The sequence below is a fragment of the Pezoporus flaviventris genome, unplaced genomic scaffold (genome assembly GCF_033815535.1).
Source record: "Pezoporus flaviventris isolate CSIRO_AGI_PZ_B2104156 unplaced genomic scaffold, CSIRO_AGI_Pfla_v1 ptg000041l, whole genome shotgun sequence".
Lineage (NCBI taxonomy): Eukaryota > Metazoa > Chordata > Aves > Psittaciformes > Psittacidae > Pezoporus > Pezoporus flaviventris.
In genome coordinates, this window is record NW_026892589.1 from 339,548 (window position 1) to 362,039 (window position 22,492).

At 61.0% G+C, this 22,492-nt stretch overlaps 1 protein-coding gene across 2 annotated transcripts; it reads right to left on the reverse strand.

The window, feature by feature from the left end:
• Window positions 1-21: 21 nt before the first annotated feature.
• Window positions 22-22,284, reverse strand: SMTN (smoothelin). 2 transcript variants are annotated; one of them, XM_061465684.1, is made up of 21 exons: window positions 22,165-22,284; window positions 17,137-17,297; window positions 16,803-16,896; window positions 16,610-16,688; window positions 16,179-16,516; window positions 14,487-14,589; window positions 14,007-14,257; window positions 13,833-13,896; window positions 12,433-12,531; window positions 11,602-11,946; window positions 10,540-10,634; window positions 7,150-7,308; window positions 6,983-7,058; window positions 6,540-6,704; window positions 5,927-5,989; window positions 5,727-5,790; window positions 5,233-5,403; window positions 5,034-5,157; window positions 4,810-4,961; window positions 3,357-3,529; window positions 760-900 (listed from the first exon to the last, which is right to left on the reverse strand). In XM_061465684.1, the coding sequence occupies exons 1-20, from the start codon at window positions 22,213-22,215 to the stop codon at window positions 3,385-3,387; spliced, it is 2,799 nt and encodes a 932-aa protein (XP_061321668.1). In that variant the 5' UTR covers window positions 22,216-22,284; the 3' UTR covers window positions 760-900; window positions 3,357-3,384. The 2 variants fall into 2 exon arrangements, with proteins under 2 accessions (XP_061321667.1, XP_061321668.1); XM_061465683.1 differs by lacking the exon at window positions 3,357-3,529 and having other exon boundaries at window positions 22-900.
• Between the last annotated feature and the right edge of the window lie 208 nt (window positions 22,285-22,492).

Genomic DNA, 22,492 nt, shown 5'->3' on the forward strand with positions numbered 1-22,492 from the left:
AACAAGGACCTGAGGAAGAGGTGTCATCATATAGAATAAACCTTTATTGCCTGTTTTGGAACATGTGTCAACACAGGTGTAGAGACAGTGATGGAAGGGTGAGCAGTGCTGAGCACGTGGTGCCCTGAGCTGGGGCAGAAAGCAGGGGCTGCTCTTCGGGCTTGCTCCTTGGGCCCCTTGCTCCCCTGCGACCCCCTCAACCCCCCTGCCCACTCCCCAGCACATGGGTAATGCAGCCCCCCAGTACAGAAGCATCCCAGGGTGCACATGCATGGTGGGAAGCAGGGTTTCAGCACAGGGCCATGGAGCTGGCCACAGCAAGGTGGCACCAGGCAGGGCCTGTGGTGGACAGAGGAACTTCCTCACAGGGGGCCAAGGAGAACCACTCTCAGCTGTGCTGCCTGCAGGATACACCGAGGTCACACCATGCAGCTGCTGATCACTGCCAGCCCCAAGCCTGAGAGCATAGGAGTGCCTGAGCCTCCCCAGGCACCCAGGGGTGCTGCCCATAGGACAAAGAACTCGAGAACAAATAACACACCGGTGTGTGGGAAGCAAGCCAAGCTGCAGAGCATCCTGGCAGTGCCTGCCTTGCCCTGCCCACGTGGTCAGCCCACAGCTGGACAGGGCAGAGGGGGCTCCAGCAAGGCAGAGGCATAGGGGTGCCCTGTGGCAGAGCCCCTCCCCACCACAGGCCTTCCTGAGGCAGGCAGCTCCTTGAGAGCAGGGGGTGGCAGGCAGGACAGGCTCTAGCACTCTTTCTGCCGCATGCGCAACTCGTGGCGACGCAGGTGGTTGTAGAGGGACTGCACATAGGTGAAGACACACTTGGCATCCGGCTTCTTCCCCATGATCATCATGTCTTCCACGTCCACCAGGGGCACGCAGTCCACCAGCGTCCTGTGGGAGTGCAGCACTCAGCATGGCACTGTGTGGGCTGCCCCACAGTGGGGGCTGGAATAGGTGACCCACACCCCAGGGGCTGTTGGTGCTGGGCACTGCTGCCGTCAGCCCCACTCAGCTCTTGTCCACCCCTCTGTACCTACACTTCTGCTGCTCCTGGCACTGTAAAAAGCAAGAGGGACTGCCTGTGTGCTTGCCTGCACCCCTTGCACTCCTAGTGCCCTCTACCCTGGCTCCTGCTGCTGAGAGTCACCCCCTGCTCAGGCTGTGCCCACCCTCTTCCTCCTCCACCCAAAATCCCACTGGCTAGTTCAGGGAAAGCAGGATGGAATTTCATCACATGCTGCCCATCACTCCTTCTCCAAGCCCTGGCCCAGCTCTCCTCCATTGTTTCAGCTCTACCAGCCTAGTCCCCTCCCCCATCCTGGACTGGAGCCTGAGGGGCTGCCTACCCCAGGCACAGAACACCACCACCAGTGGGATGGGTACTGCCCAGCTTCAACCAGCTCAGCACTGGTCTGTCTAACACTTCCCAGGCCAGACTCCTGTGCAGTACTGGGGTCTGTGCAGAGTATCTATAGCTGCCTCCCAGTCCCCACAGCCTCCAGGCTCTGCCACAGTCCATCAGTGGAATGATAACCCTGCCCTTGCTCTTCCTGCCCCACGACCCTGCCCGAGCTCCATGGGCTGCCAGTATAGCTGGGGTAGTCATGGTGAACAGGCAGGCAGGGCAGGGCACAGCACAGAGGGGAACTGGCCACCTCTGTTTTCTCCTTTCTGCTGGGTGGGCAAAGCAGCAACCTTGTCACTGCTGCCACCACCCTGGCCCTGCAGCTCTGACCAGGCAGCTGGGCAGGTGCCAGCACCTACCTGGGGACAGACTACTGGAGCACCCCAGTGTGCTGCTACTGCAAATAGCTGACATAGCCAGGAGTACCCACGCCAGAGGCTATGCTGGTGGCTGCTTTGTGCAAACGGGCAGCACCCACTACTGCTAAGGCTAGCTCAGTTGGTCTGGCCCCGGGACCACCCTCCAGTGGGGGCACTAGGCTCTAAACACAAGGAGGGTCCAAACCCCATGCTGCCCCCCCAGGCTACTGTAACTCCTGGTGGAATCCTGTCCCTCAGCACAACATAATCCAGCAGGCACAGCTGAGGAGGGAGCCCCAGATGGTGCCAGCACCCTGGGGAGCACCAGCGCCAAGGAGAGTCCCCAGCCCAGGGCTCTACTAGGACCCTGCTGCTGTGGTCCACTGCCCCAGCTTTCCCACAGGACCTCTGCTGTGATGGAGTCGAAAGGCTCCAAGGCCACAGCTTGGCTAGCACTGGTCCTACCTCCTGATGTGGTCTTGGGGGAGAACGTACTGGGTAGTGTGCACAGGGCCTTGGAAAAGCCCCCACCTAAGCTCCTGTGCCCCCCAACCCTGGCTCAGGGGCGATAAGCAAAGCAACAGCAGTGCAAGGAGCACAGCTCTGCCCTTATAAAGCCATTGTTTGGGACGTGGTGCACCAGTGCTGCACACGGCCCAGGGGAGCAGCTGCTCCAGCACAGCTGGGATGCCCCTGAAGACAGGCACAAACACTGCAAGACGAGGCAGGACCCAAGCCTTGAGTCACACTTTCCAGGCTTCCCACTCTTGCCCATATATGAGCAGGCAGCACTGTGCAGGCCGGGCATCATGGCCCATGCCTGGCCTTGCACCCATGGGGCAGCCCCTGCATATCCTGGGTGAGGGGAAGGAGTCATCATGTGCTAGCAGCAATACTGGGGCACCTGGGGAGGGTCACCCACACCAGGCACCATGGATGCAGAACGCCCCACATGGCATCCCCAGCAGCTAATGCCCTGTATCAGGCTTGGCCAATGGGGAGGGAAGAGCCATGGTTAGAGTCAGGGACAGTTTAGACTGGATCTTAGAAACAATTTCTTCCCCAAGAGGGTGGTCAGGCATTGGAACAGGCTGCCCAGGGCTGTGCTGGAGTCACCGTCCCTGGCAGCATTCATAAACCATGTAGATGAGGCCCTTAATGATGTTATTTAGTGGGGGCCTTGGCAGCACTGAGGTAAAGATTGGACTTGATGATCTTAAAGGTCTTTTCCAACCTGGCTGATTCTATGATTCTACAGCAGCTCTGCTCCCACTAGCACCCTCCCCATGGCTGGAGACCCAACAGGCCCCCCAGGGTGACACGTGTCATGTTCTGTCCCATGTGTGTTCCCATCACCCTTTCCCCTCCCCAATTCCCATGGGTGCTATATTGTAGGGCTAGAGGCCAGCCAGCAGCCTCCATCCCTCTCTCCTGGCCAGAGTTTAGCTCTGCTGGCCAACACTGCCAGGACCTGCCCCTTGCCCATGGGCAGCCCCCAGCCTCTTTCCCAGCCATGATGGCCACTCCCTGGGCCAAGCCATGGCGGTGGGCGCAGGCAGGTATGTGGAGGGGAAGATTCTCACCATCGCTCCCGGGGGGGGTGGAAATGGGCTACGACTTTTTGGTTTTTACCAGCCCCTTCTGGACCAGGCAGCGATAGAATTCCTGAATGTATGTGTACACACACTTCCAATCTGGCTCGCGCATCCGGACCATGTCCTCCACGTCCAGCAACTGTGGACAGTCCGCGTGCTTCCTGGGGGCAGGGAGAGAGAGGGGCAAGCCAGTGACCGCAGCCCAGTCGGGGAGGGGGGAAGAGAGAAAACAAAGAGACACAGATCAATGCAGTTCCCATCCCTCCCCCGGGCAGATGCTGCTCTGCTACCACATGCTCTGGGGGTGCACAATGCAGAGGCAGGAGGGCTCCAGGCACCGCTGCGCCAAGGCCATTCAGTGAGATTTGGGGGGGGGGAAACAAGCAAGGGATGGGGAAGGCAGGTGAGTGGCGTGAAGAGGCGTGAGGTCCAGAGATAAAGACAGATGGAGAAGAAGGAGGAGTGAGGTGTTCTGGTGCGCCAGGTGCTCGGGGAGCCGGTTCCAGAGCAGAGTGGCACTCTATATAGCCTCTATATAGCCATCCACTGGGAGGATGGGGGGGCAAGGCCAGCCCTCCTGTCCAGCTCCACTTGGAACCGCGCAGCACAGCCCTGGTGCAGGAAGCTCGGGAGAAGGTGCTCACAAGAGCTGGAGGAGGAGGAAGGATGAGAGGCCACCTGGCTTCCAGGCTGGAGCGATCGATGGCTCTCTCAAGTCTACGCACCGGTTCCCCGATTAAGACAAAAAGTCTGTTACCAGGAGCACCAAGAGTCAGGCACCTGGCCCTCTTCTCGCTCCCCTGAATGGCATCATGGCACCCAGGGAACTCACAGGAGGTCCCTCCCAGCTCACGCCACAACGCCAGGCACTGGCCAGGATGGGATCCCCACCTGCCTGGCCCTGCCCCTGGGCAGGGTGCTGGAGTGGAGAAGTGGGTGGGAGGGAGACAGAAGGAAGGATAGAGGGGCTGACTGCCAGCCCTTCAGCTGGACGAGCTCCCATCTCTCAGCACCCAGGAAAACCAGAAGCAAAAGGGGAAGGGAAGAGACCAGAGAAGCTGCAACAGTGTTTTGAGCCCCGAAGACCGTGAAAGGAGGCACCTGGTATGGACAAACCCTGCTTTCCACTCCCCAGGGGCTGAGGTCCTACACCCTGAGGTCCTACAGGGATGCATCACCTGTGGTTGGGTGGGCTGGGGGGCTGCTGCCCTGCTTTTGGGCGTTCTCCCCCACACCCACTCTCACCATGCCAGACTGGGCTGCACTGACACTACTTTTCCCCTGGTGTCTAAACCTTGTTGCGGAACAAGGGGGAGCAATACTGATGGGCACCCACCTCAAGCACCATCGCGCCTGCCCACGTGCCCCCTCGCCCTGGGCAGCGAGCAGGAGAGCTGCCTGAGCCACCCCAAGTGCCCATGGTGGCATACGAGCTACATACTCTGCAGAGGAGAAGGCCACCTCAAAGTTGTGGCGACGATTCTGGGGTGTCAGCTGACTGTAGTCAAATGCCTCAGGGAAGAAGTTGTGCACCAAGGCACAGAAGGCCATGCCATCACTCCAGCTGGATGAGAAGTTCTGGATGTCCACGTGCTGTGAGGGCAGGAGCGTTACTGAGGGGCAGAGTGACTAGCCCTGGAGGTGGGGAGAGTAGGTGGTACTCACCTCATAGCCCCGGGTCTTGGCTCTGCACCAGTCCAGCAACATCTGCTTGATGCTGTTGGCATTGGGTACGCCAAAGCTGGAGGAGCGCTGCACCGCAGTGCGTGCCGCTATGGGGTTTGGTGAGCTGTGGCAGAAGATGCGGAGTGTTAACTACACAGTGCCCACCATCTCGGCCAGCCTGTCCCCTGCCCAGCCTCACCTCCCACCCTCCTTCTGCAGCTTCTCCATCATGGCCTTGCGAGCCTGTGAGGCTGATGTCTTAGGCAGACTCTGAGCTTTCATCAGCTCCTTCTTCTTCTCAGCCTGGCGCCTCTCCAGCGCAGCCAGGCTGCTCTGCCTCGAGGCACTCTCATCTTCACGGTCAAAGATGCTGGGGAAGAGATAGACACAAAGATAAGGGGGCCACGGGCAGCCTGGGAAAGGGCACATGGTGGCCCCAGCCCATTGCCAGCCCTGGTGCTTTGAAGACCTCCACATCCCTGGGAAAGAAGAGGGGTGGCTTAAGGTCCCCAGCTGGCAGACACGTCTCCATGCACATGGATGGACACATGGGGACCACTGAAGGAAGCAAGCATGCCCCAGGGACCAGGAAGCTTTGGGGGCACCCCAGCACAGGGACACTGCAAGCTTGGGAGATAGGGTTTGTACAAGCAGACCGTCCACCTGGGGCTACCCAGAGACACTACCACTCACCTGCCAGTCTTCTTGGAAGAGGAGCTGTAGGATGACTTGGTTTGAACAAATGTGCTGTTGCCATCTGCAGAAAGAGAGAGGCCTTGGGCAAGAGCCGAGAGAAGCTCTGCATGCACCACAGGCAGGAATGGCTTGACAGCAGCAACACCCATGGTTATAACCAGAGGATGCTGCAGGGAAAGGGCAGCAGAAGTTCTTACTATCCGATCTCTTCACATAACTCGACTCCATGGTTGTGGTACGGGAGGTCTTGGTACCATCGCCTGCAAGAGAGCAATGCAATGGTGAATCAGCTGGGGCCAGGTGCAGTGGCACCCACAGACACACACTGCTGCCAAGCACCCTGGCATCCATGTAGTGCAACAGGAAGAAGTCTCAGGGGGCAAAGCCATGGCCGGGGCAGGTAGAGGGGGCACTGATTGCATACACCCCCCAGGCAAAGCCCTGCAGCAACTGTTGGCTTGAGCCACTCAGGGACTGTGAGAGTAGATGTACAGGGTCCAGAAAACAGGTCTGAGATGCAGACAAGGCCCCTGCCATGCTGACAGGCTGGAGGATTGGCTGGGAAATCTCCAGAGCAGATTCCTTAAAGATCCCCAGGCAGACAGAGCAAGCCAAAGGAGATGCAGTAAAACTCAGCCCTGACTCATAGTCCTGCTCCCAGTGCAGTCAAGGCAGACCCAGGACAAGCAGTGGGAGTGGCACAGGAGCTGTGACGGCAGAGCACTAGACACTTTGCACAAGTCCCTGAGGGGCTGGCACACAGCACTGGCTGTGCTGGGTAAGGGACCCCCACACTCCCCCAGCCCGTACTAGACTGGACTAGCCGCTCGGTCTTTGTGACGGTGCTGCGTGCCAAGCCATCGGCTGACTGGGTGCTCTGCGTGGTGGTCGTCTCTGTGGTGTGCCCAGCCCTCCCTGCGATAGCCTGGGTCCTAGTCTCCTGCAGCCGCTGGTCCCGTTCCTTCTCTCGCTGGTCTGCAAATGCAGGTGGGAGATAGTATCAGCCACGAGAGGCAGGAGCACTGGGCACTGTCCCACCACACACCAGGGGTCCTGCTGGCCATTGCTGGTCTAGAACTGGCTTATGGGAAGCACAGTGTCCTCAGCCTGGCTCAGCCAAGGGACCAGCATAAGACCAAACATTCTCTCCTGCTTCACCACAGCCACAAAGCCCTGCACCAGTGTCCCAGCACTTCACTGGCAATGCCACCACTAGAGCCCTGACCCCTGTGGGAATCACCATCCCCATGTACCTCTCTTGCGCTGGCGCAGCTCCCGCATGGCATTTCGGATCAGTCGCCGCTCCTCAAAGTCTGTTGTCTGATCCAGCTGCAAAAGAGGTGGAGCTCAGCATCACCTCTCTGCCACCAGTTCAGGGTCTCCTCACCTTTCCCCAGGAGCCCAGCGGTGGCAGAGGTACCATCTTATCCAGAATATCCTCATCCTCAATCCTGTTCAGTTCCTCAACGTTCAGTTTGCTTCTTCTCTCCATCTCCCTCACTTGGACCTTCTCCATGCCGTTGGGCAGCTCTGACTCCAGCCTTGGTGCCTGGGGCTGCTCTACAATCTCTGGTTCCATCTGCAAGGACAGCACTGTGCAACTGAACCCCCGCAAGCTCAGCCACCCCCACTCCCTGCTGCTCAGGGTCCAAGTCTCCCATCACCCTGACACTCGCTCAGTGCCAAGGGTGATGGGGACACTGGAGAAGACATGCTACGTGCAGCATAAGAGCTCACAGCTGGTGGGATGCTGCAGCTGCCTGCGGTGACCAAGGCAGGCAGGAGAGCACAACGTCCCTGACTGCAGCACCCCCTAGTCTGCGAGGGCCCAATCTGGCAGCCAAGACATCTCCAAATATTCACCATGTTCCATCACCACAGGCTGCCAGGGCTCTCCAGCAGACAGGGACTGCATGGGTGCTCCAGGCTGAGCAGTGCCTGGCGCAGGCAAGATGCTGGCAAGGCCAGTGTGGGCCATTAGCAGCACAAGGGATTTCCAGGGAATTAAAGGACTTAGCAGACAGAAAAGCTTGTGCAGAAGATCAAGAGCCTCCCCCGCATTCCTACCTAGAATCTAGGACACCCTGGCCCCCACCAGAGCAAAGCCAGAACGCCAAGTCCCTTTCAGCACGACTCCCCAGCAATGTGTGGCAGGCAGCAGGCCAGGCCCGGAATAGGGCACGGAGGCTGCAGAGAGGAGATGCCAGCGTGGGGAGCCGAAGTAGCCCCAACACTCACCTGGCCCCATCCTGCATCCTGCTGCCCCTGCCTGGCACCCAGCCCATGTCAAAGCCACTGGTGGGAAGTGACACTGGCCACACGCACCCATGCCACCACTTGTGCCCCACCACTGCTGTGTGGGATGGAGCAGGACAGCTGCCTGCAGCCTGGCTGGAATGCTGACAATGCAGAGCAGGCAGATGCCGTTTGTCCCCCACAGCAGCGAGCCCAAATGGTGGCAGATCCCGGTGACATTACACTGCCTGTGCACCACAGCCACGGTCCCACCTCGTGCTAGGAGTGCTGCTTTGACTCCATGCACCCCCAGGGCTGCTGGAAGCCCTGTGGGCTGGTGCCACTCCCCACCCCACCGCTAGGCATTGCCATGGGGCAGGGCTGCCCGCACTCACACCACTGTTGCTCCGGGAGAGATGCAGGGCTGATTGCTGGCGAGTGCTGGAGAAAGTGGGCGGATGGGCCACGGGGCCGCTGAGCTCCTCAGTGCCCTCAAAGTGGGCGCAAGGGTCCTGTGCTTCCAGAAAGAGCATGCTGAGGTCCTCCCCAGGGGAATCCTGTGGCCCCAGCTGCAGCACCAGCAGGTCGAGGCGGCGAGCCAGGCGCGCCAGCTCTGCCCGCAGCTCCCAGTGCTCTTCCTCCAGTGACCGCAGCACCAGCACCAGTGGCTGCACCCGTTGCAGCGCCTGCTCCAGCTGCCCCTCCACCACTCCCCGGAAAGCTCCCAGCTCCTGCCGCAGCTCGGCCAGCTCAGCCGCTCCGGCCTGTGCCAGCCCCTCCATGCTGACCCCCAGCATGGCAGCAGTGCCGGTGCTCAGCTGTCCTCTGCCCTTTATAGGGGCGCCAGGCGCTCCCCCCTGGCTGGAGGCTGGCCCGGCACAGCTCTGCGCCTGCTGGGCTATTCTTATCGCAGCACCCGGGGGGTCCCGCACAGGGGTGCTGAGGCAGGTGCCAGCACTTGGACATGTTTCCAGCCCTGGGACCAGGTGGTTTGGCAAGAGGGAACTTGATGAGTGCGCTCCACCTGGAGCAGCTCCCAGGGCCCTTGACACCAGCCAGGGGTGGGGGGCTGTGGGGCACAGCAAGTGGGGTAGAGCCCCCAGGCAGGGTCAACCCCAGACCAACATTTTGTTAGGTGCACTCCAGGGCCATGGACCACCCATGCACCCTTCTGCCTGGGTGCCCTCCTACTCCTGGCCAGCATCACCCACAGAACAGTATCTCCAGTCCCAGGCTAGCACTGGTGATGGCCTTGGCTACCAGCTGTGATGTCTGGGGACTTCCATCCCCTGTGCTGCCTGATGAACACCCCAGGGGGACCCCACCAGCGAATGGACATACTGCAGCAGCACTGTCCCCAAATCCCCACAGCCCACCAGTCCCCTCCACCAAAGCCCTACCTGGCAGGGCTGCCAGCACCGCTGTGGCTGCTGCCTCCTCCTCCCTGCCCACTGGGAGCACACCTGTAGGCCGTGTCTCCTGCTGGGCAGCCAATGGATCCCAAAGCCCCCACCCCACCGGGTAGCACAGCTAATACCTTAATGAGAAGTGACGGGGCTGCTCAGGCCAAGCCTGTCCAAGCGCATTAGCACAGGGCAGCCACCCCTCCTGCAGGCAGCAGGACCCAATGGCTCATACAGGCAGTACTAGAGGGCAGCCCTGCCAGGTTGTAGGCACTGCCTGCTTCATAGGGTGAGCCAATGCTGCCATGGCCACCAGCAGTGCTGTGCCTGCAGAGGCAGCCAGCTGAGCCGGGTGCTCCCAGGGCCAGGAGCAAGGTAGTGCCCTACTTGACATCCCAGCTCCTGCCAAGGCTGCGTGCACAAGTGCCTCACATTACCCTAGATGGGCAGGAGCAGATAAAAGCACTTGAAGGGCTGTGTGTGCAGGGCTGCCTCCTGTGTGCACCCGGCTCCCCCCGGCCAGCACATGGGAAGGGGCCACATCATGCTCTGCCCCAAAGACAGCAGAGGGTTGGCTTGTTTTTTCCAGTCGTACCCAAGAATCCCCCCCAGGCCAGGGCTGCTGCTCTGCTGTTGAGATTGCCAAGTGGGAGAAGGCAGGACCCCAGCCTGCAGCTCCAGGGTCAATCAGATACCCTTGGGAAGGCTTCACAGCCAAAGTCCATTTCCAAGAGGAAAGACAAGAAGGAAGGGTTGTAATGGGTTTTACCCTGAGCTCCTGCACCATAAAAGGTGTTTTAAATGGAAGGAGACCCACAAAAGGCCCCCAGCCCACCTCCCCCACACCCTCAAGTGTTTGTACACACAGTGGCACAGTACAGCATGCAAGGAGCTGCCACGCCTGGGGCTGGGCTTCCACATAGAGATCCCCAGCATCTCTTTGTTTAAAACAAAGAAAGAAAAAGCAAATAGCAAAACCCCAACCTACACAAACACCCCACTCCCACCCCCTCCAAAAGAGCCCACCCAAAGAAACAGCCAGAGGCTACAGACTGTGCTGCCAGCACCAACCCAGCTTCCCTGGTCATTGTTCCCCACCCTAGGCCAGGAGCCCCCAGGTCATGCTCAAGTGGGACATGGCCCCATAGCTCCCAGCCGTTCTGGGCACTCACCTTGGTGACATTGCTGCTGATGTTGCAGATACTGCTGACACTGCTGGGGATGGTAGTGATGCGGATGGGGGTGCTCCGCAGCCCCAGGGTCACCTCTGCAAGGGGAACAAGAGGCACATGGGGTTTGCCCCAGCTCGGCAGGCTCAGCCCTGTATCCGAGAAGTGGCTTCAGCTGGACTGCTGGCCTGCCGCACACATCCTGCCTCAACGATGGCACTGAGCTCTGCCAAAGGGGAAGGGCTCTGGGCACAGCCAAGGGATGGGGCAGCTAGAACCCCCTCAGCACCCTGGCTCATCCTCCTCCCCAAGGGAGGGCACTTTCAGCAACATGCCATCTGGAGCCAAGACACCCCCTTTTGAGGGACTGCCCCAGGATAATTCTGAGCCAGTCACGTCTGTGAGCCGGCAGGGCTGGATCAGGGGCAGGGCATGAACAGCGCAGCACGGTGGGGACGGGAACAGGCTGCAAGGCCAGATGGCTGCCCAGTACTGAGATACCATGAGCAGGCTGAGCATCCTTGCCAAGCAGTGCAGGCTGTCAAGCACACTTCTGCCACAGCCTCTGCTCTTCTGGTAGTGCTCATGCTCAGTCACCAGCGCCCAAACGCCACTGTTGCTGCTGTTTTTCAGTGATCCCTGGCTAGTCCATCACTACCCACTCCTGCCCACATGCATGCTGGTTTCCACCTGCTCACTGGTGCCCATCTGCCCACTTACATCCATTTATTACCTGCACTGCCCAACTGTGCACATCATGATGTCAGGAGCACTCTCCCATGGTGCTCATGACCCTACCAGCACCCACCTGCCTGCTTGTGCTCATTGCCCCCATGGTGCCCGATGGGTGCTCACCTCTCCCAGTTTCACCTCCCTGAGTGATGCCTACTTAGGCCCATCATCCTTACACTACTTATTTTCCCATCCCATCTTCACCACGGGTGCTCTCTGTCCCTGCCACCCATCTTCCAGTCTTCTGATGGATGCCACACGTCTGTGTCATCCTCACCCCATCCCTGATGGCTGCCCCTGCCCTTGTCACCCAACTTCCTGCACGATGCCCACCTGCCCGCTGGCTGCCAGGAGTGGCCAGGACGCGAGGTGTGAGGGGCTGCACGCGCCCATCCTTGATCTCGATAGTGAAGTAGGTCTTCATGCCGTCGAGGCCAGGACTGCGACCGGCGGCGACCGAGGCCGGGCACTGCTCTGCGCCTCCTCCGCCGCAGCCCCGCGCGTTTTGAGAGGGCCCTGGCGTGGCCGTGCGTGGCCCCCGTTGCCATTGGCCGGGCCTGGCCCGTCCCCCCGCCGCTGCCGCGGCGCTGGGGGCCGGCCCCGCGCCGGCAGGGACGAACCGCTGGGCGCGCTCCCGCACGGAGGCAGCCCGCAGCGGCGGAGCGGCGGGGTTCGGCTCTGCGGGGACGGGAGCGGGGGGTCACCGGGCCTGCAGCAACGCGCGGGTGTCCCTGCCACCCGTGATGCACTCGCCGACACCATGCATGTGAGCTCCGCGGGGGACCCTCCAGGAAGCATGCATAGCCCTTGCCCTGGGGTGCCCCACCACCCGGCTCCGGTGCCCTGCCATGCACGAAGCACACAGTGCATGCTGCCCCCCAGAGACCCCACCACACATGCAACACTGTCGGATGCTCTCCCCCTGGGGTGGTTGCAGCCTCCTGAAGCTTCTGTGTCATCCTGTCCTCATCCGCCCCCACTTCTGCTGGGGCCTGGCTGCTTCCGCACAAGGGTGGGGAGGAATAAATGCTGGGCAGCGAGCAGGAAAGCAGGAGCACAGTCATCCAGTATCCCGACACCATGAAGCTCTATGCCTGCCCAGGCTCCACGATGGACCTCCCACCACTGTGAAGCAAAGCGGAGGCAGCTGCTGTAGGAGCTTACCTGTGCGTCCAGGCAGGCGCAGGGAGGAGGATGTCTGCTCCCACCGGTGAGTGTTCAGGCAAGCCGGGGTCCCTGCCACATCCTGGGTTGGCACTGCCACTTTGGAAGGGACAAGCCAGATATGCAAGGCGCAGGACAAGGGGAGCAGAAGGTGAGCACAGCACAGGGTTCTCTTGCCATCCCTTCCCACCCCTCTGCCAAGTGCAGCACCCTGTGGATCCCTCCCTGTCACCCCACACTCTCTGGAGCATAGAGCTGAACTCTGGCAGCACTCACAGGCTGTCGTGCACTCCAGGCAGCTGGCTGTGCCCTGCAGCACCAAGCCACACTGTGGAGCAGGGCAAACCAGAAACTGGGGTACCCACACCCTGTCGAGTCAGGAGTGGTACCTGGCGCCTTCGCCAAAACACTGCAATCACTCCTGTGCCCACCAGGCACTGGCACAGCATAGCCAGCCCGGCAATCAGTTCTGGAGAGCAGGAGTAGGTGGTGTTCCAGTCCCCATCCAGGGAACCCCCGGGGTGCAGGTAGGCACTGAACAGGCAGCACTCTGGCTTGGGGCAAGAGTCACTGATGCCAAAGTTCTGCATAGGCAAGGACTCAGCCTTTCCCCAGCACCCAGGTTTGAGCCCCTAGTGAGGCAAGGGATGTCTGTGTCAGGTCCTGCATGCTTCCCTCCACCCCAGGGCTGTGCCACGCTGCAGCCCACCACCCCCAGCATCACCCCAGGGTTTTGCCTTCCCAGGAGCCAGCAGCTCCTTGGGGCTTCTTGGAGGGATAGGACCTCTGCCTGCAAGGGTGAATCTGAGGATGCCTGACCCTGATCCCTGGGGGCAGAGAGCTGCTTTCTGGATTTTTTTTCGTGTTTCCTCCTGGCACAGCTGTGGGGACAGTTTTCCCAGCAGTTGGGAGAGGGCAGCTGCTGGCCTCAGGACCTGTCAAGGTTGTGGGGAGGACCCAGATGGTGCTGGGTGGTGGCTGGACCAGTGAGTGTGGCCTCGGTGGGGGTGGGGGTGTCAGGGCCAGCCGGGACATGGCTCCTGGCCTTATTGGGTCAAAGAATGTAAAAGGACCGAGTTTGCTGCCGGCACGGATTCCCTTTCATGGCCCTGCTGCTGCCTGGCCTGGAGCCGGGGGATGGGTAAACAGCCTGTCCAGCATCAGGCTGGTGCAGGCACTGCCACTGCAAGCTGGGGGACAAATGACCCCTGTCTGGCAATTGCCCTTTGTTAGGCCACATCCTGCCCCAGACTGCATGGACTTAAGTCACATCCCCAGGGCTGACACCCTTCCTGGCACCATTGGGATACATGCGCTGCAGGGCAGGGGGGCAAAGCACTGCCTAGCTGCGGGACTTAGGGCAGAGCCCCAGTTCTCCCTCCCCATGAGACTGCACTTACCCGATGACTGCTCCCTGCACCTCCTGGCTGGCCCTGGTACATGACCATGCACCGCGGTACCAAGCTGCAGGGAGAGAAACACGCAGTGCAGTCAGCATACACCACCAAGCCTTCACCCACAGGATTGCTGGCCCCTGGCAGTGGTGGCCCCAGCCCGTGCTGCCATGTCTGTACCTGGCTGCCAGAACTGGGCTGGCTGGGGGGGAGCTGCTCCACTCGGTGGCTTTGCTGCTCACTGGGCTCCTGGGTGGTGGCAGGGCTGCCTGGGCTCCCATCTTTCCAGGCTGCCTGTTGCCCATTGGGTTGGGCAGTAACTGGGGAGCACAGCTGACCCCGATTCAGGTCCTTGCCAGCATCTTTGAGCTGTGGAACAGGCTCTGGGGCCAGCTGCAGCTCCAGGAGCACTAGGGTACCTGAAACTGCAGCTGTGGGAGACAGAAGAGGCTGTGCATGGGGGTGAAGCCTGCCACTGCCTGCAGAGCATCCCTGCTCCTTCAGCCACACCAGGCATCTGGCTTCCCTGCCTGCATCATTGGGAGATGCTGCGCCATCCTCTCCATCCTCCCACCCCTCCCCACCGCTCATCCTGGTGTTACTCTGACCCTGGACATGCACCCAGATGGGGTTCTGTCACCAGCATTCATGGGAACTCACCCTGGGTGCTGGATTTCTGGGAGTCTCCTGCCTGCCAGCTGTGTAGCTCCTGCATCCCACCTGGGTTGCATTCCTGGTTCACCATGTCATCTTGCTCACGGGCCTGGGGAGAGCAGAGGCTGAGAGCGGGGCCAGCCCCACTCCACTCTGACCAGATCACCCTGTCCTATCCCTGCCACAGGCTGTGGCCTGTTCCCACACTGTGCAGGCAGGGACCTGGGTGCTGCCAAGGATGGACAAGCCAACTCCTGCACAGGGGTCACTGCAGGACGCTGTCAGGAGGGCAAGTGTCCCCACGCCCTTCTGCCTCCACCAGGTAGGGAAGTGGATGCTGTGCCTATCAAAGGGGGGGCCAAATCCTGCGCACCCTGGGCCTCCTGGCACTGTGTGGGGCTGATGAGCACCAGGGCATGGAGCAAGGAGCTGGCTCTTGCGTCCCTCTGTGGCCCCTGCCAGAACTACACCAGTCTTGTCTAGCATGGATGCCAAGAGGTCGGAAAGAAAGGACAGCTCCTGCACAGCACCCCACCCCTTCGTGCCCCCAAGCCCACACTCTATGTGACAGGGAGCACCCAGTTTTTCATCATCCTGTCTCTGCCTGCGGCACTGGTGGTGCTGGCAAACGATAGGATGCTCTTAGTGCAGGACCACATACAGGTTACAAGGGTGTCCCTGACATACGCCTGAGCAGAGCCAGGATGTCCTGATGTCACCAGCCAGGGCACAGGGTGCCAGTCCTGGCCATGCCAGCACTTCTGGGATCCTTGTGGGCTCCAGGGAGAGGGAGGTGGAGAGGAACCCATACCCTGAGGTGGCACAGGGAAACCACGATCCCAACGCAGGTGCCACTGCAGGGAAAGGGCCTCAGGTTTGAAGTAACCAGCCAGGCAGTGGGACCACCATGCTGGCTGCTCGGGAGGTGTCCCAAAACAGCCAGACCTGGAGACAGCATGCCAGCATATCTGGATGGGGAAGGCAGACAGTGCTGAAAGGTGGCACAGGCCCATGTCCCCCATGCAGCCTTGTCCCATGGCTGGCAGAGCAGGAAGCTGGGCTCAACGGAGGCACCCTCTCCCCCAATGGGCAACACTGCACGACATCTCTGCAGAGGCTTCCTACTGCCATAAGACCCGCAATCCCCTGCAGGGTCATTGCCGCCATGCAGAAAAGCCAGACTGCACCCATTCCTTCCAGTCCTGCCAGCCAGCTCATCCTACCCCTGTACAGAGAGCTCCACAATGGCTGGTGAGCACCAGCCTTGCTCCACTGAGCCCCAGCCCAACAACGGCCAGTAGGAGAAACCCACACGGAAGGCTGCTGGGGGATCAAGGCTTCTGCCTGCACCAGAAAACTGATGCAGGCAGGATGAGCAGTGCACCAGGCACAGTGTGGGTACCCACAGACCTCTTGCCCACAGACCTCTTGCCTGCAGCACTTGTACCCAGGCTGCATGCTCAGGGAGGAGCCCGGGGCACCCTATCAGCAGCTCACCACTGCTGGGGGCACACTGACATAGCACAGCCCACCTGTGTCCCCATACCCCCGGAGACTCCACCTGCCCCAGTATTCCTGGGTGGGTGAACCCCGCATGCCCAGGAGCTCGTGTCCCAGGTAGGCTGACATAGGAACTCAAGGGAAGGGCAGGCAGGTCTTCAGTGGTCCTGATTCCCCAGCAGCTCCATGCTCACTCACCGCTGAACTGCTGGGCTCCTGGGCAGTGGGCTGCTCTGCAGCCCCTCCATGGCCACTCTCCTCTGGCCCGGCCAGTGCTGGTGGCTCTGCATCATCCTGCTGGCTGCTCTCCCTGCTCCTGGCTGTGTCCAAGGGCTCGGCAATGGCCTCACCACAGCTCTCCCCGCACCCTGCCAGGGCTGGCAGCTCGATGTTACCCCTCTGGCCGCTCTTCTCCCTCCCAGCCAGGGCTGGTGTTTCAGCATCATCCCTCCGACTGCTTTTCACATCCCCAGGCACAGTGCAGGACTCACTGCCGACCCTCTGCGTGCTCTGTGCATTCCCAGCCAGGGTTGCAGCTGGGTAGCAGCAAAGGCAGTGTTTAGGAAGGAGCTGTCCATGTCATGGGCTCTCCAAGGTAGCGGCTCCAGGACATGGGGATGATGCCTCACCTTCGATCTCCTCAGCCCATAGCTTGCGGATGGCAGCTCGGATCAGCTTGCGCTCCTCATACTCACCTGCTGCCCGCAGCTGCAGGATGGAAAGACATGGGAGAGAAGCAAGGTCAGCCCCAGCACACACATGTACGGCCCTGGCACACAGATGCCCCCAGCACACAGGTGTCCCCGGCACACAGACACTCACCAGCTTTGTCAGCTCTTCCACATCGGTGATGGCTTCAAGCTGCCGGGACAAGGTGGCCAGGGCTGCCTGCTGCTCCTCCTCCAGGTGCCGGGACCTGCGTGGAGTAACAGTGGCTGGTGGGAGCTGCTGTGGGTGTTCGAAGTAAGTCCCCTCATAGGCAGCCAGCAAATTGAGGCAATGCCCCCCTGACACGCCAAGCCACTTGTCACTGGCTGCTCCCACCCTAATGCCCTTCCAAATCTGTCCAAGCCACGTGTGGCTGGACACTGGAAGCCACCATCCTCTGGGACAGAGGCAGGGGGTGAGTGGGAGCCTGGTCCCAGTCCAGACTCACCGTGGCCAGTTCTCCTTGTTGTCCTGCTGGTGGCTGCCACGTTCTGGGCGGAAACGCTTAGATGCCAGAGCCTCTTCATCCCGCTCCAGCTCCTGCCGCTGCAGTTCCCTGATGGCTGAGCGGATGCGGCGCCGCTCAGCCAGGTCCAGCGTTGCCTCCAGCTGGGTGTGACAGGTCTGGGCTCAGCACCAGCTCTCGCCACCGTGGTGCCACCCATGCTGCCACATCCATACAACGGGGCCATTTGTCTGGCTGGGCCCATGCATGTGCTGCTGGCACTATTAGGCCCCAGGGGAAGCGGGGCAGGATGCTGGGACCAACCGTGGCAAGGAGGGGCTTCCAGGTGGGCATGTTAGGGGCAAGGAAACAGGGCACGTGGTGTAGATGCCCACTGGTAGCCCACACAGCCTCCAAGGGTGGGTCCCCTGCAGCCCTACCCCACATGCCACCAGCACAGGGACAAGCACTCCTATCCATGCCAGCCCCTCCAACAGTGGGGGAACACACAGGAGAGTCTGTTCCGCTCCCACCCCCGCAGACCTCAAAAGGTGCTAGTTGGGGATGTCTCAGCACCGTACAGAGGAAGGGTTTCCCCGATCCCCCTAAAGCCCTCTCCCCTACCCTCACTAGGGGATTGCCAGCAGCTCTTGGAGCCAAACCTGTGAGCAGAATCTGTCCCAGATCAAAGTCCAGTCCTTTGTACATCAGAAGCATAGCCTCAACCTCACCACACCCCCTCCATGAAAATCTTACGGGTGCTCCTTAGGCCACCAAAGACCACTCACCAGGACTTGGCAGAGGCACCCAAAGCCCCAGTCCTGCCACTGGCCCAAGTGCTTTGAGGGGGGCCATGCTGAAGTGGGGGTAGAAGGCTGGATCCACAAGGAAAGGCCAACCAGGGCAGGCACAGGCCTACTGTCCTCCCACTGTCCTGCTGCGAGACATCAGGACTGAGCCGGTGCCGAGAACCCAGGAGGCAATTTCCCACAGAGCTCATTCAAAATAAACCCTGTGACCCACAGCAGCTGCTGCCATCATCAAGCCCTGGCATTCTGGGAGCAGCCACAGCTGCAGCACAGGACAACAGCATCAGTCCCCTTCCTTCCCTTCCCACAGGCCACTGCCAGGCCACCCATCCAGGCTCTTCAGGTTGTGCTGCAACAGGAATCAACACTGGTCCCTCAGCCAGATCCAGTCAGAGCAGTGCTGAGGGCCTCAAACTACTGCCCCCACACAGAAACCCCCCGGCACAGAGGCCCCAGCAAAGCCATAGACCTTCATGCTCCTTGCTTGGGGTCTGGGGACCAGGGGAGGATATTTCCATCCCAGTGAAACCAGCAGGTATGGAGCTGCCACGTACCACCACAGTGGTAGCCAAAATTGTGCTCTTCCAGCCCCTACCAGTGCTGAGGCCCAGCCAGGAGCATTATCCTTCCCCAGCTGTGAAAACTCCAGCAGGATGCTTCACAGTTTGGACTGTCACCTCCAGGGCATCTCCCCTCAGCCAGCCTGGTGCAGAAGATGCACCTAACCCTGGGGACAGTCACTTGAAGCCAGGGTGCTCCCTCCCATCCTGGCAGGCCCTGCCATGCTGGCTCCCAGTGCCATCCCTCCCAGCACACTGCAGCCACTCGCCGAATCCCATAGCAGCCAGATTATCTGCCTCAGGGCTGGAGCTGGGGCCTGCAGCCCTTCATGCTCTTATCTGGAGCTGGCACCTCTGGTGGTACAAGGGCAGGGAAGTGTCTGGGAAGAGCAGGAGCCACTGTGCTGCCAGGACATGGGAATGTCAGGGAGAAAACCAGCCCCTCAGTCTACAGGGCCTCCCATTTCCCATCTATGCCTGCCCTACCTGGCCTTGGGGATGCTGCTGCAGGCAGACTGTCTGCAGGAACAAAGGCATCAAGATGCCTTTCCCCCTGCAGCTCCAGCTGAAGCCAGGAAGCCCAGCTCTGTTGTTCACAAGGTGGCAGCAATGGGCTGGGGGAGTGATGGAGTATAGTCCAGGCCAAACCGAGGGGCTGGAGGTGTTGGCCCGGTGGCAAACACAGCTCGCTGCAATCATGCAAAGGCCTTGAGGACAGAAAAACTCCTTCACCACATACCAAGAAGCCAAGCCCCTGGCCATTCCCCAGGCTGTGTATGCCTCTGCCCCAGCAGCTGGGTCAGGGTGATAGGGGGAAACAGGAGTAGCTGCAGGAGCTAGGAGTGCTGGAACGGGAGGATGTGATAGAACACAAGTCCCATGCACCCCAGAGCAGGGAGCATTCTGGCACTTGTGTGCTGTGCGACACCTGCCTGCTAGCTCCAGGGTCAGCTCTGCCTGAGAGGCTTCAGCTGGGATCTGACCTGCACCTGGGTCCTGGAAGGATACTCGCAAGAAAAACAGTGGCAGGACAGGAGAAAGAGCCTTGTCTCCAGCCCACATCAGCATGGACCTGGGATGAGGCAAATGAGTGGCTTTTGAGGTTCCATGGCCAGCAGCAAGGAGCAACGTGCCGGAAACCACAGCTGGAGCCAGGGATGGGAAAGGGCTGAGGGGCCCTTCCCTGCCAGCACAGGCAGGCCCAGGGATTGGTACATGCCAGGGCCTCACCAGCCCTGCCCAGCCAGCAGCAAATTAATGGTTATGAGCAAACGCCCGCCTCGGCACACACACAAAGCAGCTTTGTAAAAAGGGTGCTGGCAATGCACTCTTGAGCTGCCTTCCTGATGATACCCAAGCACGGCAGTGGTGAGAGTCCCAGCACAGTAAGCAGCTCCTCAGGGAGTAGCCCTGCATTCACCCGGCTCCCCAGAGCAGCTGAGTACAGAGCACTTGGGAGGCTGGTGCCCAACCACAAGGAAACTACTCAGGGGATAGGACCTCAAGCACCTCCTGCAGCCCCAAGCTTTGCTGTCACGTTTGGAAGGAGCCATGGGGTGTAGCTGCCTCCCAGGCAGAGGAGAGCAGGAAGGACAGACAGGCAATGGGTACGTGGCAGGGATACAACACCCCTCAGGGCCATTGAAACCTTTCCCAAAGGCCACTGGCTGCAAGACGGGGACCTTATGGCCACAACTTTTCTCCAACCTGTCCTGCCTCTGCCTGCAAGGGGATTTGCATCCTGCCTGTCTAATTAATCAGGCTGAGATCTGGAAGGACGGGGTGAGGGAAGCACTGGGCCAGCAGACCACAGCCTGGAGCTCAGCACAGCCCTGAGCACTCAAATAACCCCCTCCTTCCAGACACCCAGCTAAAAGCCACCCTGCAGCAGCACCCACCACATCCCCTGCAGTTCTCTCTCTAGGTTCCTCAAGGCCTTAGTCACCTTCGTGCTACATCATAGGTTCATCCCAACTGGCTTCCCCCCTGGACTGGAGTACCAGCAGGCAGCTGGTGAGAGAAATGCATGGATGCCTATGAAAGGGAGATGGGGGTATAGCTGGGCAGCTCCCAGCACAGCAACAATCCCAGCATGAGGGCTGCAGGGACCTGCTTGCATACCCCAGCCTCCTTCTTCTAGGGACTCCAGGGATGTAACGCACTGCTGCCAAAGTCTCACTTGCTGGGAGACAGGAGGAGAGGAAGAAATCCAGAGCAGAGGGCTGGGAGAGCAAAGGAGCAGGGAGGAAGCGGTGGGAGAGGCAGTTTTCCCTTATATGGACTAATCCTCCTCCAGCTGATCGGAGCCAAAACCTAACCAGAAAGAAAAATAATTCCATCCCCACTTCACGTCAGCTTGGAGCAGGCTTTCCCCAGCCCAGGCACAGGGAAACCTGAGCAGGGTGCTCTGGTGATGCAAAGCCCCACCATGTCAAAGACAAAAATTCACCTACTTAGGCTGGCTAGAAATCAGCCACCACAGACCTGACACCCATCCCATCGCCACTCCTGGGGCTTCATTTCAGCCCAGAGACCTCAGCTGGGACATGGCAGGGCCGGAGCACTGGTAGTACGGGGAGAAAGCCCAGATGACCCATCCCTGCTCCTCCAGGAGCCCACGCTGGCCCCAACGGAGGGCAGTGGGCTCCTGAGCTCAGGAACAAAGGGTAGGGCTGCGCCTTGTCGCCCAGGGCAGGCTGAGGACGGTTCATCAGGAGGATCTGGCAGCCCCTGCCCGGGGCCCGGCGCAGCTCCCGTGGCACCCAGACCCTTTCCTGTTCCCGCAGCCGCCCCTTCCCGGCTGACTCAGCTTCCTGCTGCCCCAGCGCCGGCCCGGGATCAGCCCCCGGGACACCAGGCAAGGCCCCGGCCCCGAGCCCGCCGGGCTAGAGGGGACTGGCGGAGCTGCCCGAGGTGGGCAGCACATTGTAAGAGATGCCCAGAACAGCCCTGGCTGAGCGGGTCAGAGCCCAGCGCCCACTTTCGGGCTCATCCCACTACGAGCCCACTTGGCTCCGGCAGCCGCGGGGCCACAGCTCCGCTCCAGTTCTTGCTCCCGAAGTAAGGGAAGTGCCTCAGACGTTGCTGCAGCAGCGGCTGCACAAGAGGCGCTGCCCAGCCGTGCGGACGCAGGCCATGGGGAGCTCCTCCCGGCACCAAGCCAGGACCGGGCACCAGAAGAGCAGATTCCCGAGACAGATGGCACCGGGAGGGTTGCGAGCAGGTAGTGGAGCCGGCATCAGGAAACGTCTCAGGAGGGAGCCGCCGGCCAAGGCGATGAAGCCAACAGACAGACGGTACAGCCGGAGCGCGGGTGCGAGCAAAGGGCCGAGCGTGGCCAGTGCTGAAGGGCCGGAGGCTCCGGCGTCTCCGGGGCAGGGCGGCGGCTTGTGCTAGGCGCTCACCGGTGCCCAAGGCTCCAGCCCAGCCCGGGCTTCCCTCAGGTGCCGCTGGCCGGGATCCCCCAGCACTGCCCCAGCTGAGGGAAAGCGGCAACTCCACCACCCGCGGAGGCGCGGACAGGCCCAACGCTGCCGCTGAGCCACGGGAGCCAGAGCGGCCGCCCCTCCCCCGCGGCGGGTCACGGAGCCAGGGCAGGCAGAGCGACCAAGGGCTGCGGGCAGCGCGCGCCGTGCCCCGGCCCAGCCGCCGCTGGGACTCACCAGCTTCCGCAGCGCGCCCTCATCCATGCCGAGCAGGCTCTCCTGTGACATCTCGCCGCCGCCACGGACCGGCAGAGACAACAAAGAGCTGCCGAACCTGCGCGCCCCGGCCCTATACCGCACTGCACTACGCTCCCCTCCCGTCCGGCCCGCGCTCCTCACAGCACGACCCCGCCCCCCCACGCGCCCGCCACGGCCCCCATTGGCTCTTCTTGCCGGGCGGGAGTCTCTGGACCAGCCACGCCCCGTCTGGCCACGCCTCTTCACGCGAGGCCACGCCTCCATCAGCCCCGCCCCAATTTGCCCCGCACCGCCCCTCCCGCCGCAG